The following is a 17,281-nucleotide window of genomic DNA, read 5'->3' as shown; positions in this document are numbered from 1 at the left end:
GGTTGGTGTCGTGGGGTACATTTTTATGTCAGCAAAATAGCTCAGACCAATTCCTGCCAGAATGAACCTCGCAGCACGCTGCTTGAGTAACCATCATGCATGGGCACTGTGCCAAGTTCTTCAGGATTTGCAGTGACTTGTGGGAAGCCATGGTCTCTATACCCCAAATCATTTTTGTGTCCTGGAAAAGCTGTGTGTGACTCATAGGCTCTTACTTTGCTAGGAAATGAAATTATCAGGAAGTCTGAAATGACCACATTCTATTCTTTTTTCACTGCCCTCACTGATTTTGTCTCTAGGTAGGAAAAAGTGTCGCTGCAACTTAAAAATGTAAATTCTGGTTACCTACATTTTGACCAACTTGCTGAGTTCACGATGCAGGTGAACCGTTGTGCTTCCTGCCAAGTTGTAGTTGGTAAAATTCAGGCACAGGGGCAGATTAACTGGAAATACAATAAGTGAGGGGCAGCAGGGCTGGTTCCCTTGTGCAAAGACATAGAGGTGGGAGAGGCAGGTGCAGGAGTTGGAACCCAGCTCTGTCTCAGAAGCCCATTCCCTTTCCAGAAAACCATCTGAAGTGCCCCCAGCAGTGGTGAAGGTGCCTCCTTGTCTCAGGTCTGTTGTGTGGAAGGGTGCACACGAGGGCGTCAGCGTTTTGGTTGTCTGTTGCTGTGTAACAACATTACCACAAACACAGTGGCTGTAGCAACACACCTTCACTGTCTCATAGTTTCTGGGGCCAGGAAGCCAAGCTCTGCTGAGCAGGATCCTCTGTGGACTGCAGTCAGCATGTCAGCCAGGGCAGGGGTCTAATCTGAAAGTTCAGCCGGGGAAGGAGCCACTTCCCAGCTGCAATGCAGTTCGGACTCGAACCACCCAGAGTTAGCACAGACTTCACAGGCTGCGGGCCCTCAAGCCTGTCCTCACTGCAGGCACTAGCTGCAGGCTTGGGTGTTTCCGAGTCACCTGCACCTCTGAACCAATGTCCTAAAATTTTGGAGGGCCCTGCTACTCCTGTCAGGTTCATTAATTTGCTAGAATCACTCAAAGAATTAAGGAAAGCACTATACTTAGATTATAGTTTTTATTACAAAGTATAAAAAATCAAGACCACCTAGATGAAGAGATGCACGGGGGGAGGTCTGGGAGGACGCCCAAAGCAAAGTTTCTTATATTCTCAGGATGTGTCACCAACCAGGAAGCTACCTGAATGTCCAGCGTTTTCATCAGGATTTCCTCACATAGGTGTGATTGATTGAATCATTGCCCTCATGACTGACTCTGTCTCCAGCCTCCTCTCATCCCCAGAAGTCAAGGCTGTAACCCTGTAATCACATGGTTGGTCTTCCTGGCATCTCCAGCCCCCATCCTGGGTCGTCTCACTGACATAGACCCAGGTGTGGTACAAAGCACTTACCGTGAATAACAAAGATGTTCCTTTACACCAGAGATTCCAAGCACTTGGAGATTACCTCCCAAGAACCAAGGGCAAAGACCAGCCACATTCTTTATTATACAACACAAGCCCACATGCTTGTTGGCAGGAGTCAGTTCCTTAGTGGCTGGAGACTATTCTCGGTTCCTTGCCAAGTGGGCTTTTCCAAAATGGGGAGCTCATGTCATCATGCCAGTGCACAATCACGAAGGCAGGAAAGGGCCTGCTGTCTGGATGGTATTCGTCATTAACCGCTGAAGCGACACCCTGTCTCCTTTGCTATATTCTGTAGGTTAGAAACAAGTCTCCAAAACCAGGGGAGGGGATTACACAGGGCCACGAGTACCAGGAGTGAGAATAATCGGATGTCACAGGCCACAAGGAAGGCTCACTCAAGCCCACAAACTTGTGTAAGGTTATGGGGGCAGTTTTGTGGAGAGAAGGGAGTGGGACAGAACAATGGCAGTCAAGAAGGGCACTGAGCACTTGTCCAGAAGGAAGCAGGAAGTGGGACAGCCCCTCTGGAAAACTGCTCAGAAGTGTCCAATGAAATGAAGCATACACCCGTTCTTTGACCCAGCCGTCCCATTATTTATAATCCAGGGAAAGGCCTGCGTATGTGCCTGTGTATACAAAGACATAGCTAAGAGTGTGCACGCAACTTGACCCATAGAAGCCTCAGCCTGAAAGCGACCAAATGTCCTCCCACTGGAGAGCAGATCAACAAATTGTGGCACAGGCTTGCAATGGAGTAATACTCAGCAATAAAAAGGGAAGAAGGCATGAATGCAAGTAATATCCAGGATGAACCTCAGAAACGATGTCTTTGCATGGAAGCAGCCCACACAGAAGAACGCACGTGGTTTACTGCGTGTATGAGTGCATATGAGAAACGGGCAAAAGTCATCCGAGGTGATACAAGTCAGAAAAAGGAATGATCTCAGGGGAAGGGTGGTTAGCTGGAGAGTGGTACAAAGAAAGCTTCTGGAGTGCTAGAAATACTGTTTTTATTTGGACAGTGGTTATACCAAAGGGGATAGGTAGAAATAGATCATGTGTATGCAAATATATGCAAATGACACATGCATCTGATCTATGCAAATGATACCTCTCGTTTTTAAAAAAAATAAATTTTTGGAAGGGAACAAGTCTTCATTGGAGATTTGAGGAAAGGGATCCTCATTTGCCTGGTGCCTCCAGGGTCCTCTCTCCATCGTCCATCCCCTTGGTGGAAGTTCTTCCTTTCCAGACTCCAACTGTTCTCCTGGCTATGCCTTAAGGGTCGAGTACACACAGGTTTCCAGGGGCTGCTCTGTCTGGCTGGAGGGACCCTCACTTAGGGCTCTGGTGTTCAGCTCAGCGTAAGTCACTCCTTGGGGTTCCTCAGCTTCTGAGACCTGGGATGCTTTATCCTGAAGGGAAGCAAGGAGAAAAGGATCAAGTATTCCTGGGAAAGGAATGTTGGATTGTGAAGATTTAGCGTTTGTAACAACAGTGTGGTAGACAGTTGTGTTAGAAAGAGCCTCCTGCTCTTTGATTCTTGGTGCAGTCTCCTACCCTCTGGAAGGTTGGTGGGACCTAGGGATGTGCATCTGTCAAACAATAAGTGAAAAGGATGGGCTCTCCTGTGTCTTCCTGTCCAAGACTAGGTGATGAAAGACCGACTTCCATCTTGTTCACACCTGTCTATTTTCAGGTCTCTCGCTCATGCTGATCAAGCCAGCTGCTGTGTTACGAGCTGTCCTATGGAAAGGCCCATATGGTCAGGTGGTCTCTGGCCAACAGCCTGCGAGGAACTGAATCTCACCAGCCACCACCTGAGTGAGTGAGTGTGGAAACAAATCCTCTCTTACTCAAGCTTGAACCAGCCCTGGTCAACCGTTTATCCCTGCCTATGAGACCCAGTGTGAGCCACACCCAGATTTCTGACCTGCAGACACTGTGAGGTGGTAAGTGCTGCCTTAAGCCGTTGCATTTGGGGATGATTTGTTATGAAAGCATAGATAATTCATACAAACAGCCATCAAAGAGAGTGTTAATATGAAATGTCCAGAGTAGGTCAGTCCTTAGGCACAGAAAGCTAGTGGTGGTCAGGGACTTGGGGTGGGGGTGTGGGCATGCGGAGAGTGCTTAAATGCTCTGGAGTTTCCTCTGGGGTGATGAAATGTTCTGGAACTAGATAATGGTGATTATTGCACAACATTGTAAGTATTCCAAAAGTTGCTAAATTATAGAGGTTAAATCGTGAATTTTATGTTATATGCATTTTGCCGCAATTTTTAAAAAATTGAAGCGTAACTGAAAAAAACCAAGGTTACTATTGATAACTGCAGGATGTACTCTGCAGGTACTTCATGGTAGGTGGTTACCATATTTTCATAAATAGCATGAAGAGGTGGGGCATATTATCCCCATTGTCCCGATGAAGGAACAGAGGCTCGGTGGGAAAGTCACTGGCCCGAGATTATAACAGATAGTTTATAGTAATAGTAGCTTCAGGGGCACTGAGAGCTTACGCCATGCCTGGGATCCTACTGATCATTGTGTGGCTTTGAGCTCATTAAATCATCGCATTCATCCTAGAAAGATGGTGACGTACATCCCATGTCACGTGGGGAAATGTTCCCAGAAAGGACAAGTCATGGGATGAACGTCCCCCGGCCAGAGAAGGCACAGAAAATTTCAGACCAGATTCTTCTGGAAAGTAGAGCAAGGGCGGGGGTGGAGGAAAGCGGAGACCCAAACCATTGACAAAACCAGAGGGAGTGACGGAGAGCCAGGGACGATGGGGGGTGACGGGCAGTGGCCACAGAGGAAACTCACCGAGGCAGGTGAGCAGCTCGTCGTAGCTGCGGATGGGTCTGGGAAGAGAGTCTGCTGTTGCTTCACCTCCAGGCTCCAGGGGTTAAGTCTGCGCACACACCCCCATTCACACGCACGTTCACCATACATACCCTCACGTGCACACACCTACACCCATGCATGCTCTCACACACATGCACGCACATGTGTGCACACTAGAATACTCACATGCACATGCACACGAACATACAAACCACGCGTACACATGCACACACACAACCATACACGTCTACACACACACAGCCGCTCACACACATGCATGTGTGTGCATACACAAATATACATGCATATGAACATACAGACCACACATACACATACAACACGCTCACACACGTGTCTACACATGCATGCTCTCACACACATGTTCACATGCATGCATACATCCCCGCACACCTACACGTGCAGACTCACATGCACACTCAAGCACACATGCTTACGTGAGCACAGGCAGCACACGTGGATGCACACACCATGTACACATAAATACACACACACATGTACCCACCACCACTTTCTTTCTCAGGCTGAATACTTGTTCCCACTTCTTCAGGTTCCTTAGGGTAGGAGCTAAAAGAGAGAAACAGTGAAGCACTGGAGGTAAAGGAAATGGGAGTGAGACACTGGGATCATTGTGGGCAGGTGGAGGTGAGGTGCCAAGCAAGATTATGTGTAAACCAAAGTCCCCCCCACTTCCTCCACACTCATATGCCCCTCCCTGGGGTCCCCAAGTCGTTCAGGTGCTCAGCAAAGTCTTGAGAGCTGAGGAGGGGAAGTGGTTGGGGGCAGTGTGGTCCATGAGGAAAGGATCCAAGGAAAGAACACCGAGTGAGAAGTGGAGGGTGGTCGTAAGAAGAGAGGACGCGGAGAGACACTTGGGATGGTCGCTGGGGCTGGTTGGGGCCACGTGAAATGTTGAGGTAAGAAAGAAGGTCTTGAGTAGTCAAGGCAGCAATGGAGGAAGAGTTGGGTATGGGCTGATGGGATCCTCTGAGTAGCCCTACCGTTTGGTCATCTTGTCGGGAGCTGCCCCTGGGGATAAAAGACACAGGATCAACCCTGTGGTGTTACTTTCCTGTTCTGTTTCTCCTGTTTCCTCCCAAATATTTAGCTGTTGTTTTCCTGAACCCACCACACCGGGTGTATTTGCAGATGACGAAGGCTCCAAGGAGGAAGAGAAAGATGAAGATGACGATGAGCGCGATCCCAGCGGCCCCTGGGGAGAGGAGAGCGGGTAAGAGGGCCCATGGTTTCCTGAGGCACGTTCTGTGCCTCAGTGTGTCTGCCGCCGATCGAGTTCCTACCATGTGCTGGAGATCTCACTACGTTATTTTCATGCTTACAGGTGCCCCGGGAGAGAGACAGCGTGATGCCCGTTTTACAGATGCAGGAGTTGAACGTCAGAGGGTTGAAGTGCCATTTCCAAAGGGCCCAGCTACTGAGGAGGCAGAGCTGTGCCTCTGGTCCTCCCCACCCTGAAAGACCTTGCACTGGGCCACAGCCTTCAGGCATCACCAGAAGATAGACAGACATCCTCGAGAATTTTCCCAGAGGTGGAAAACTCATGGCTTCACAAGGACATCTCATCCCACAGGTGAATGATTGTAGGTCCCGGGAAGCTCTACTCTCTTACCTATTCCTGTTTCTGCCATCACGGGAGACTTCTTTTCAGTTTTATCTAGAAGACAGAATTCTTGAGGTAAGTTTTAAATTTAAACAAACTTAAATAAAATTTAAAATTCTATACATTATTTACAAAGGCATGCCCATGTAATAAAAACATATAAAAACATGCACAGAAATAACACCAACTTCAGGGCAGAGGGTTCTGCTGGGAAGTGGGGAAATAACGGGAATAATGTTGAGAAGGAAAGCGGACTCTCTTTTTTTAAATCTTTATTTGAGGAAAGAAAACAGCTTGGGGCAAATATGACAGACTGTAAACAAGTCTAATTCTGGGTGGTGGATATGTGACTATCTGTTATTTGATTGTTACTTCTATTAGGGCGTATTTTTCACATTTCTCAAAAGAAAGGAAATTCTTATCAGTTCTCTTGCTGGTTTGTGGGAGGAAGGTTTTCAGAGTTTTGGGTCTATCTAGGGAACAGAATTAAGTAAGATAGACTGCAGAAAGAAAAGGCGAGTGTACTCTGGAAGTGTCTGGACCCGACTCAGTTACCCCAAGACTAGCATGTAGGCAGGTGTGATGCTTAAATTTATGTGTCAACTTGACTAGGCTATGGTACCTAGTTATTTGGTCAAATACCAGTCTAGACTGGTTGCCAGGAAGGTGGCACCTGCCACTAATATAACACTGTGTGTTAACCACACTGGAATTAAAATAAAATAGAATAAATGCAATCTTAACTATAAAAATTCATTTTTTTAAAAAAAGTTGTGATTAACGTTGAAGTCAGTAGAGTTTGAGTAGAGCTGATTACTCCCCATAATATGGGTGGGCCTCATCCAATCAGTTGAAGGCCCAAAGACAAAGACTGATCTCCTTTGAGGATGAAGGAATTCTGCGTCCAGCTTCCTCCAGACGCAACATCAGCTCTCTCCCGGGTGTCTAGCCTGCTGGCTACATGAGTTACCCGGGGTCGCACAGCTCTGAGTAGCAGAGCCAGGCTGGGACTCCGGCTAATGTCATGCTGCTCACCACCTCACTCTTCTTTGCCTTTACCATCCACAGCTGTGCTGGCTCTGCCTCTACGAGCTGACCCCTGAGACCTTCTGAAGACCCCACCTCCTTCCCCAGTCCTGTGCTTCACAGAAGGCAGCAGGCCTGGGAGGTTTGTTCGGTCTGGACCGCTGTTTCCTCTGTTCCCTGTGGTACCACCTGTAGCTCTTCACCTCCGTGTCCGTGGGGCCACACCATCAGGAAGTGGGACACTGTTCGACTCAACCACCTCCTGCCTACTCACCCTCCCCTCCCACGCCCTGCCAGCTGCATTCTGCTCTCCTCCGAACCAAAGACTGCACTGATCTCATTCCGACTTCAGAAATGCTGAGGAAACCCCACACACCATCAGGCTTCTAGGGTCTGGCTCTGAAGAAATCGCTGGGAAACTGGAGATGAATCAAACTTCGGAATAAAAGGGAACAAGAAAACCCGAAACACCACAAGTGACCTTGAAGGAAGACAGTGAAGCCGGTATTCTGGTCAGTAGTTTCTAAAACAGCTGCTGGTCCGGGGCACAGAGGGGAAGTAATTAGAGGCTTTGGGAATTGGAGGAGAGTATGGTCTCCACCCTTAAAATCCCTGCAAGAACTCTGGTGTCTACCTGGAAACGACACAGTGGTCTAGAGCAGCGTTTCCCAGTTTGGGCGCCGTCGATATTTGGGGATGGATAATTCTTTGGGGGGGGGGGTCTGGGCATCACAGGGTGTTTTGCGGCTTCTGCGGTCTTGACCTCCTAGATGCCGGGAGCACCCTCTATCCCTCAGCCCCAGCCGTGACCACCAGAAACGTCTCAGACGTTGCCATATGCTGCCGAGTGGCAGAATCGCCCCCAGTGGAGAACCAGTGGAGGGAAATAAGAGGTGAGCCTAAGATGAGTGGCTTCTCTTTCCTTGTCCTCTGTCAGTATTCCTACCATCCAGCTTGTCCCTGCCTCCTGCCGTGGCCAGTCAGGTGGCCCTCACATCCCCACCAGTTAAACATGCTGGCGTAGCAGCAGCAAGTTTGGGGATCTGGCCCTATAGGAGCTGTGTCAGACTGTAAGGTTTATAAAAGGCTCTGGCGAATCCCGTAGGGAAACTCTTGGGCTCCATTTGCAGTAATCTGTCAGTGCATCTGTATCCAATCATCTCCTTGGTACACGCCTCCACCCAAGACACCCTCCTGTCTTTCTCAGCCTGTTGCCCTTGGCAACAGTTGTCAGGATTTGAACAGTGGCTGGAGGAACACGGGAAAGGTGGAGATTGGGCTTGAAGACAGCTTCCTGGGTCCTTCCAGGTGAGATGTTCTGTCACTGATGTATTCATGCCAGGAGCAGCAGTATGTATGACCATCACCCAAGGAACTCAGAAGGTTCCTTATATGCCAAGGATAAAGAAGAGGGAAAAAAAAGATTCACCAATTGTCGAATAAACCAAAATTATTTAAAATTTCCGCCATCTACAGAGAGCAAATCCAGCCTACAATATATTTCTTCCAGTTTTGTCTCTTTCAGCCTCATGTTTTGAAAAGACCATCTCCTCTGTGCTTAACCTTGTCACATGCAACAGTTAAAGACACAGACATGCACCCTCAGCCGTTTTAGAACCTGGAAGACCTTAGGAGGTCATGTAATTGTCCACTAGTATTTGTAATTCTTTGCAACAATGAAGATCTCGACTGTTGTCGTTCGAGGGATACACACGTTCTCTGTTTCCTGGGAAGTCTCCCGTTAGGAGCGTAGCTCTCGACAAAGCTGTTTGGCATGCAGAGGGAGAAGTCTGCCGTGTCCATATTGATAGTAACAGTAAAGACTTAGATGACTTAGATGACACTTGCTGTCACAGTTTAGAAAGGATTTAGGTAAATTAACTCCTCAAAATCTAAGCACTGAGTCCCTTGTGGAGGTACTGCCGTCAGCCCCGCGCAACAGATACAGAAGCCGCGGCAGACGGGCTAAGTACTCTGTAGGAAGATAGCTTGTGAACTAAGTAAAATCCAAACACTTGGAATTATTTGCAAAACAAGAGTGGGTGCACACCCTTCCAGACAGGGGGGCCATCTACCCAAGGGACAGGTGTGCACCCCTGTTTAAATGGCTAGGGTTGTTTCAGTGTTCTTCCCTTTCTCCCAATTACCTGACTTATCCCTGGGGGGACTGTGCTTCACGTTGACCTGGAAAACAATGGAGTAGCTGGGTCTTAGAGGCAGGAAGGGTGTCCCTGGGCAGCTGAATTCCCTATCTCACTCCTGGGCTCCGTGGTTCGAGAGAAAAGCCCTGGGTTCGAGAGAAAACTTCTGCTTTGCCCGGTGCTGCTGCCATGGTCTCCAGATCAGCATCAGGGCCTCGGGATTTTCTTGCTCTGTAATTCTGTAGCAAACACCCTTGCTGAGCAGATACCTTGCCCTCATTAGCTGTCTGAGTCTCTTTGGGCTGCCCTAACAATGCCACAGGCTGGGGGGGGGGGCGGTGATGAACAACAGACATCTTTTTCTCACAGGTCTGGAGACCGAAGTCTGAGAGCAGGGTGCCCGCATGGTCTGGGAGGCAGAAGGGGACAAGGGAGCTTCTGGGGTCTCCTTTTATAAGGGCACTAGTTCCATCAGGAGGGCTCCACCCTTATGACCTAAGCACCTCCCAGAGGCCCCCACATCCTAATGCTGTCACATTAGGGGTTAGAATTTCAACATGAAATTGCAGGACGAGGGGATACAACTTTCAGACCATAGGACGAACGGTAGCACCTCTCCTTCTTTCAGGACTGCTCATTCCCTCCCTACATTCGAGTCACCTTGGATAGTCCTGAGTTTTTCTTGCATAACATCCTGTGGTGGGCATTTCCTAGGATCGCTCTGGAGGCTGAGCTGACCAGGACTATTCACAGCCCTCCCCGGTCCCTTTGTCTGTCTGTCTCTGTGTCTGTCTCTTTTGAACTGGGCCTGGGAAGGAGGGCCAGATGCTTCTCCAGGAGTAGAATTTATGAGCTGCTCATAAATTCAGCTCTTTTTTTTTTTTTAATGTTCAATTAGTCCTTAAAAGTGATGTTCTCTTCCCAAAAGAGGGAGCTGGTCCCCACTAAAAGAGAATGAAATGGGCCCAATAAGGACACGAGTGTCAGAGACGAAAAGAATCCAGGCAAGACTCCGGTCCTTCATTCTAGTTTCTGAAGCCAGGTGGCATCCCCGTGCTTCCCACGATTTACTGGCCCGCGATCCCAGGGGTTTCCAGCCAGGCGTGGTCCGGCCTCCATGGGGCACTTGGCAATATCTGGAGACGTTGTGGTTGTCACAGGCAAAGGGGACTTGTAGCAGGTGGAGGTCACAGATACAGCTGAACACCCTCTGATGCACTTTTCTCTCCCCCTCTCCCCCCCCAAAAGAATTATCCAACAAAAAATACAGTAGTGCACGATAGGGAGACCCTGGATGACCTCTTCAGCTCCAAGGACTGATCTATTTATTCCCTTCACTTTCCCTAGGTCACTTGAAGGTAGGTGTGTTTCACTTGCAGCCAAGGGTCTTGATGAATACAGTCCTCAGAGCTATTTGTTGTAATTGATCACTTATGTTCTCAGAGAAGTTGTGCGGGTCGGAGGTGTGCCTTGCTGCCCCCCACTTGACAGATGAGGGAAGGCATACGAAGAGCTGAGTTGAGGAATACTCACAGACAGTGAGGGCCAGAGCTGTAGTTTTAACTCAGGTCCACTGACTTCACCTGTTCTCCTGTCCTGCGTGGCGTTTCTCAGGAGCCCCGAATCCACGCCCCATGAGCTTTTGGGAAAGTCCGGCTTCTCTGTTTACTGCCCTGTGCAGGTATGACTGGTCCTCATGTCAGTACTTGGGTGCTCAGCCCCCATCCAGGAGGATGCCGGGTTCCTACTCACCTCTCTTCTCCCCTTGTCCTGGACAAACTCAGTTGTCAAAAATAGCCCTAGTGCACAAGGGTCAAAAAACATCCCTTTCCTGAGCAAACCAACAGAACCCTTGTGCACTGTAGGTAGCAATGTAGAACGACGTGGCCACTACAAAAAAACAGTATACTGGCGGGTCCTCCAAAAATTAAAGGTAGAACTATCCTAAGATCCAGCAATCCCATTTCTGAGTATACACCCAAATAATTGATAGCCGCTGGGTGGCCAGGAGGGGCTAGGCCAGTAGCCAAATAGGTGGAAACGACCCAGATGTCCATCAGTTGATGAATAGGTAAACGAAACGTGGTCTGGCTGTAAAACGGAACGTTATCGGCCTTCACAAGGAAGAAAATCCAGCTCTATGCTACAGTATGGCTGAACCTTGAGTACATTTTTCGGAGTGAGAGAAGCCAGTCACAAAATGACAAACAGCGTATCGTTCCAGTGATGTGAGGTTCCTGGGTTAGTCAGATGCATTGAGACAATGTAGGATGGTGGGAGCCAGCGGCTGGGAGCGGGGGGTGCAGAGAGGCTGTCTGATGGAGACGGAGTTTCAGTTCTGCAAGACGAAGGGCGTTCTGGAGGCAGCAGTGGTACAACTGCTCTTAACACTACTGAGCTGTGCACTTGCAAGTAAGATGGTAACTTTTACGTTATGCACTTTTGCCATGGTGTGTCAAAGATCTTTCCTCTTGAAAGAAAGGGCTCGGCAGGAAGAGAAAAGCTCGCCTCACCTGAGCTAAAAGGCAGGAGTGCTAGAGTCCCAGTGAAAATGGAACACAGATCTTCCTGGAGTCTCTGAGTCTTTCTCAGGAAGATGCTCTTGGGCTCTGTTATTCTCTCCCTCCTCCTCTGCCTTTTTGCTAGAGCCTCCTCCTGCATAACCCCAGGAGGTGTCATTCACACTTTAGTCTGAATGAATTGTGCTCTGCCAGGAGATGTGCAATGGTTTTGTGGCTACATCTTATTTTCTTAGTGGGAGTCAATTATTGCAAATCCCCCCTCCCCGAAGCCTGCCCCCCGCAGCACGTCTGGCCACCTACAGTGGGAAGCCCCCACCCAGCCTCCTTTTATGTGATCCTCCGCCATCTGCGCTCCCTCTCTTGGCGGGGGATCCTCTACGCTGTTTCACAGAATCCTCACCCTCCCTTGTTTCTTCCTAAAGGGTTTCTCCAAGCTGCAGAGTCTTGTGGAGACAGACTGCGCCTGCACCGCACTCCCTCAGGTCCCAGCACCTCGGCAGACAGGTAATCCAGCTGCGGTCCCCCTGACAGTGCAAACCTCACCTGTCACCCGGACCTCGAGACGATCACTAGGGTGCGAGGCCCAGAAAGGAGCCTTCCTCTGGAAGCACACACAGCTGTAGTTCCCGGTGTCGCTGACTGTCACATTCTGGAGGGAGAAGACCGTCTCCTTCCCTGCTGGCGTCTGGACCTGTATGGGCCCCGCTGCTCCCACCTTAAGTAGAGCGAACATTACAATGTAGTAAACATTGTCTGGCCTCTGGCACTGCAGGGTCACATTTTCTCCTGCAGTCACCTCACCCCTTCGGTGGGCTTGGAAGGAAGGTTTAGGGAAATCTCCTGGAAGAGAAGGAGGGCTCCAAGGTCACGGGAAGAAGCCCGGGGTCCCCCACCCACCTTGTTCTCCCGGCAGGGCTTCCCGCCAAGTGGGGGAAACAACAGCTCCCTGGTCTCACCGTCTTCCCACTCTGACTGCAGGAAGGAGACTTTCCCTACAAACCCTGGCTGAACCTGAGCCAGGTCATTCTGTTCTGGGTTTCTCCATCTCCCCTTGCCCCCTCCCTCCCGCGGGTTCCTCCCCCACACCTGTCCCTGCAAGACCCCGTGTCACTCCGAGGCACCCTCCTCACCTGTCACCAGCAGTAGGAGGATGTCACTGGGCTGTGAAGTTATGTGCGGGCGCTCTCGTCTGTAGTACTCACAGGTGTACTGTCCAGCGTTGAAGCTTTTTAGGTCAGTGAGACGGAATTCAGCCAGGCCCACTGTGGATGCCTGTGATGGCATGGACTCCACAAAAGTGCTTCCCTTTCTGAGAACAAAGTTGACATTCTTGGTAGAAGTCTGGCACTGCAGCGTCACATTACTCTTGGGAGGCATCACCGAGCTGGGCCAGGCCCTGAGGGAGGGCTTGGGAAGGGAGTCTGGAAGGAAGCAGAGTTCAGGATGGGATTTGGTGCCCCTGTCTGCTCTCAGGAAACCCCCTGAAGGAAAGAGAAGGGATACGGGGAGTTTGGAGTGAAGGAGAGGGAGGGTCTGACCGAAGGAACTCACCATCAGCTGTCCTGCTTCCTTGGCCAGCACACAGCCCTGCAAGAGAACCGTCCATGAGACATGAGCGGCCACCTGGAGCCCCATCCTAAGGGGCCTCCCCGGGGGGCTGCCGCTGAGCTCGGACCCCTGTCATCACATGCAGCAGCAGTCCCAGCCTCCTGCTGGAGAACCCATCTGGCATGGCTGCTGGTCTGTCCCTTATGTTAATTTCCTAGGGCTCTTGGTGTCTCAAATTGTCACAAGTTTAGTGGCTTGTGACGACACAGAATTATTCTTTTGCTGTTCCTGTGGGTTAGAAAAATCCAACAACACAGGTCCCACTGGCTCAAACCAGGGTGTTTTCGGGGCTGCGTTCCTTCTGGGGGCTCTAGATGACAACCCATTCCCTGGCCTTTCCCAGCTTCTAGAGGCTCCCGCACCCCTTGGTGGTGGCCTCTTCCTCTGGCTCTAAAACTAGCAATGGTTGGTGCATTGACACCCTCTTCTGCGTCTTTTGCTACCGTAAGGACCCTGGGGTTACGCTGTGACCACCCAGATAATCCAGAAGAAGCTCCCTACTTTAAGGTCAACTGATAAACAACTTCAGCTCCACCTGCCACCTTGCATTTCCTTTGCCATGTAAAAGAACGTATCCACAGCTCCCAGGAGTCAAGCCACGGACATCCTCGGGGGGCTACCACAGTCTCTCTGTCATTTCTCACATTGTCCCACTTCACCATCCCAGGATCCTCTCTCCTCACAACGGCCCCAGGACTTTGGATGGCCTTGCCATCTGGCCTCAGAGCCCAGTGCTTTCCCCCACCACCCACCCACCCTTTATCCACTCACCTTATGCGTCTGTGGTATCCTGTGATGTCATCTCTAGATTTGATGGTGAAGAGAGGATAAGGGACACTACACTCAGCTCCTGATCATCCCTGTACCCTAAATGTGTCTGTCACTCACGGTGTCTCCTGAGCGTGTCATCTTTGTAGAGGGCACAGGACCCAGCCTTCCCCTCCCTGGTGCCACGGCGTCTCGAGTGTGAGAGATCTTAATAATGACAAAAACCATTTGGCTGGGGGGAAAAGAAGCCACTTAGGTTTTAAAGACACTATTATTCCTGCTGCTCTTGGGTCCATAAGAGATCTGGAGTCACTAGAATTTAATCCCCTTGAGGGCAGAGAACACACCCTCACTACCTAGAAGGCAGCGCAGACATTGGCAGTTGTTCAATAAATACATGTTGACCAATGGAGTTTAAGTCTTATGTAAAGAAAGTCATTTGCAAAGATTTCTGAAGCTCAAGAAATAATGATGTCCCAAATTCCCTGCGAACGCAGCAGCATAACCATCCGCGTCAACGGAGAACAGGGGAAGGAGGTGGGGAGATCCCTGTCCTGTGCTAAGGGACTGGCTGCTGAGAACGCTGTCTTTTGCATGGAGAAGCTTTTGTCTGCCCTTGGGGAATGGCCTAAATGCCTCCCTGACGTTCCAGTTGGCCATAAGTCACCTCCTTGGTGCCCAGAGTAAATTTCAAATATCTAAGATTGGTATTGCCTGGAAGGGTGATGTGTATGTTCCCCACCTGTCCCCTCTGGTGGCCTTACTCTCAGATGTAGACCAAACTGACCCTAAGAAAAGTGAGGTCATACAGTATTTATCTCTCTCTGTCTGACTTGTTTCACTTCGTGTAAAGCCCTCAAGGTCCATCCATGTTGTCACAAATGGTGGGATTTCCCTCTTCCTCACGGCAGAATAATATCCCGTTATACACACAGACCACATCTTCTGTAACCATCATCCATGGATGGACACTTAGGTCATTTCCATGCCTTGGCTGCTGTGAATAATGCTGCAGTGACCGTGGGGGTGCAGACATCCCTTCAATTTCTGTTTTCATTTCCTTCAGATATATAACCCCAGAGTGGGGTTGATGATCATATGGTAGTTCTCCTTTTAGCTTTTAAAAAAACGATTATTAGAGAGAGAGCACGAGCACGTGGGGGAGGCGCAGAGGGAGAGAGAGAATCCTAAGCAGGCTCCACGCTCAACAAGGAGCCCAACCTGGGGCTCGATCTCACAACCATGAGATCATGACCTGAGCCGAAATCAAGAGTCAGACACCCAACCAACTGAGCCACCCAGGCGCCCCTACTTTTAACTTTTTGGGGAATCTTCATACTATCTTCTGCAGTGGCTGCAGCAGTTAGCATTCCCACCAACGGTGCATGAGTCCCTATTCTCCAGGTCCTCACCGACACCTCTTGTCTCTTGTCTTCTTGGTGAGAGCCATTCTGACAGGTGTTGAATGGTAAGCAACAGAGACCATGCAACCCGCAGAGCCTGTCTGTCGGGCACTTTACAGGAGAAGGATGCTGGCACCTACTAAGATCATTGGATCCGTTGTTCACTTAACCTTCTTGAGGTTTTTCTAACCATGACTCCGTTCATCCACCCTCCAGACACTTCTGCAAACCCCCAAATTAGGACCTTTTTAATTCCTTCATATAGCCCGATGGAAAATTATGGTCTTTGGCACTGTGCAGACCAGAATTTGAATTCACCTTCTCTGCTTAGTAGCAGAGCGACCTTGGCTCGTACTTCAGCTGTGACTGTTGGGTACCTTGAATGCAGTATGGGGAAGAGAACTAGTTTGGAGACGTTCTCTAAGAAATGTAAGATGACTGAGGTCATACAATGATAGGAGAGGAAGTGTCACTGAGCCTGTGTGATCAAGTCTGTCTTCTCAGTTCTTGGCGCTCTCTCGGATCCCATGGGAGAACCGCAGCTGGGTGCTAGTCTGAGGCCAGCTTCCTGCATTCACCGCCACCTCTCAGAAACAAGACTGGGGGAAACTGTGGCCCAGAGACGAGCAGGGTCCTTTTTTGATGAGGGACACTGATTTCCCATTAATAGAAGTGTTTTATAGCTTTTCTTTTAAAATAGAGTTGAGTACAAAAATAATAATATAAAAACCCGGGGAATTTGAAGAGGGAGATCACATAGGAAAGATAAGGTCACATACACAGGGAAAAATGTCACGGGGAAGTTCAAGGATGACTGAGTTTGGGGAAACAGGAAAATGTGTGTAAAGCACCCAACACGTCCCTTGCACATAATTTGTATTCAGGGAATGGAAGGCTCTAGTCTGTGTTTTTCACCACATGCCATTACCCGCCCCGCAGGCCCCACCACCTCCAGCTGCTGCCGCAGCCCAGCCCCACCCCTACAGTGGCTGCCTTCTCCCACGACTTACCGGCGCAGAGCAGAGCCAGGAGTTGGGGCATCATGGTAGCACCCCCAGGCCTCTTTCAAGGATCTTCCTTCAGTCTTGTTGATGAGAAGCCAAGATGTTCACTTGACTCCAGGACGTGCAGGAACAGCGTGGCCCCCCGTTTTTCAATCCTCTGCTCTGCACACCCAGAGTTTCTGTCTTCTAGTCTCTATCAGGAAATGACTATTGCAACACACTCTCAAGCCACTTCCCATGGGCTTGACGCACTGAGTCCTCCCAACAGCACAGAAGTCAGTCACCTGCTTCTAAGGCATAGCCGTGAATATGCAAAGCATGGGAAACACTGCCAGTTCACCATCGTCCCCTTCTGCATGGAGACAGCAAATACCTGGGCTCCCAGCGATCCGGAATAAGAACTACATTTCTCTACGGGTGCCTGGGTGGTTCAGTCAGTTGAGCATCTGACTCTTGGGTTCAGCTCAGGTCGTGATCTCAGGGTCATGAGATGGAGCCTCCGTTGGGCTCTGCGCTCAGCGGGGAGTCTGCTTCTCTCTCTCCCTCTTCATCTGCCCACCTCCTCAAATAGAAAATGCAACAACAACAACATTTCTTTCCCTCAGGGAACTGTGGGTCCTTTTGGTCACAGGATGTGAGCAAAGTAACTTCTGGGTTATGTTCCAGGGACCCTGAGGGCAGGAATGGGGTCAGAGCTGAGGGCAAAGAGGTGGGAAGTCATAGGGCATCGGAGTGGGGGGGGGATCTGGGAGAACAAGACAACAGGCCCTATAAAGAGAAGGTAAGACAGAAGAACCCTCACTGGCAGGCACATGGCAGAAAAGGAATTTGAAGGAGAGAAATGTCTGTGGTGGGTTGTAAGTGGTTTGTTGTGGGGACATGATGTGAACT

The 17,281-nt window shown here is 49.8% G+C and overlaps 2 protein-coding genes across 2 annotated transcripts in view; one reads left to right on the top strand and one right to left on the bottom strand.

Annotated features, from left to right (window-relative positions):
- The window catches only part of LOC113247411 (T-cell-interacting, activating receptor on myeloid cells protein 1-like), a 56,031-nt gene that overhangs the window by 35,779 nt on the left and 2,971 nt on the right, over nucleotides 1–17,281 (top strand). Inside the window, exons 6-10 of the transcript XR_008960068.1 lie at nucleotides 3,132–3,384; nucleotides 5,447–5,528; nucleotides 5,640–5,888; nucleotides 6,987–7,456; nucleotides 12,030–12,111. The gene's annotated coding sequence lies outside the window, so the exon portion shown is untranslated. The remainder of the gene's footprint in view (nucleotides 1–3,131; nucleotides 3,385–5,446; nucleotides 5,529–5,639; nucleotides 5,889–6,986; nucleotides 7,457–12,029; nucleotides 12,112–17,281) is intronic.
- Nucleotides 2,425–16,601, bottom strand: LOC113247408 (T-cell-interacting, activating receptor on myeloid cells protein 1). Its single transcript, XM_026488477.4, has 10 exons — nucleotides 16,397–16,601; nucleotides 13,159–13,194; nucleotides 12,738–13,028; nucleotides 12,151–12,447; nucleotides 5,928–5,972; nucleotides 5,427–5,510; nucleotides 5,299–5,326; nucleotides 4,803–4,864; nucleotides 4,259–4,296; nucleotides 2,425–2,847 (listed from the first exon to the last, which is right to left on the bottom strand). The coding sequence occupies exons 1-10, from the start codon at nucleotides 16,428–16,430 to the stop codon at nucleotides 2,704–2,706; spliced, it is 1,059 nt and encodes a 352-aa protein (XP_026344262.3). The 5' UTR covers nucleotides 16,431–16,601; the 3' UTR covers nucleotides 2,425–2,703.

Source organism: Ursus arctos, unplaced genomic scaffold (genome assembly GCF_023065955.2).
Source record: "Ursus arctos isolate Adak ecotype North America unplaced genomic scaffold, UrsArc2.0 scaffold_19, whole genome shotgun sequence".
Classification (NCBI taxonomy): Eukaryota; Metazoa; Chordata; class Mammalia; order Carnivora; family Ursidae; genus Ursus; species Ursus arctos.
Note: the sequence above shows the minus strand (reverse complement) of the source record. Positions and strands in the feature narration are given on the sequence as shown.

Excerpts from the sequence above, each read along its gene's own strand:
- LOC113247408 (XM_026488477.4), bottom strand. The coding sequence starts at position 16,430 with ATGATGCCCCAACTCCTGGCTCTGCTCTGCGCCG. Across the intron at positions 5,511-5,927 it reads GATGGCAGAAACAGGAATAG|GGGCCGCTGGGATCGCGCTC; the intron begins GTAAGAGAGTAG and ends TCCTCTCCCCAG. Across the intron at positions 2,848-4,258 it reads CGAGCTGCTCACCTGCCTCG|GATAAAGCATCCCAGGTCTC; the intron begins GTGAGTTTCCTC and ends GCTTCCCTTCAG.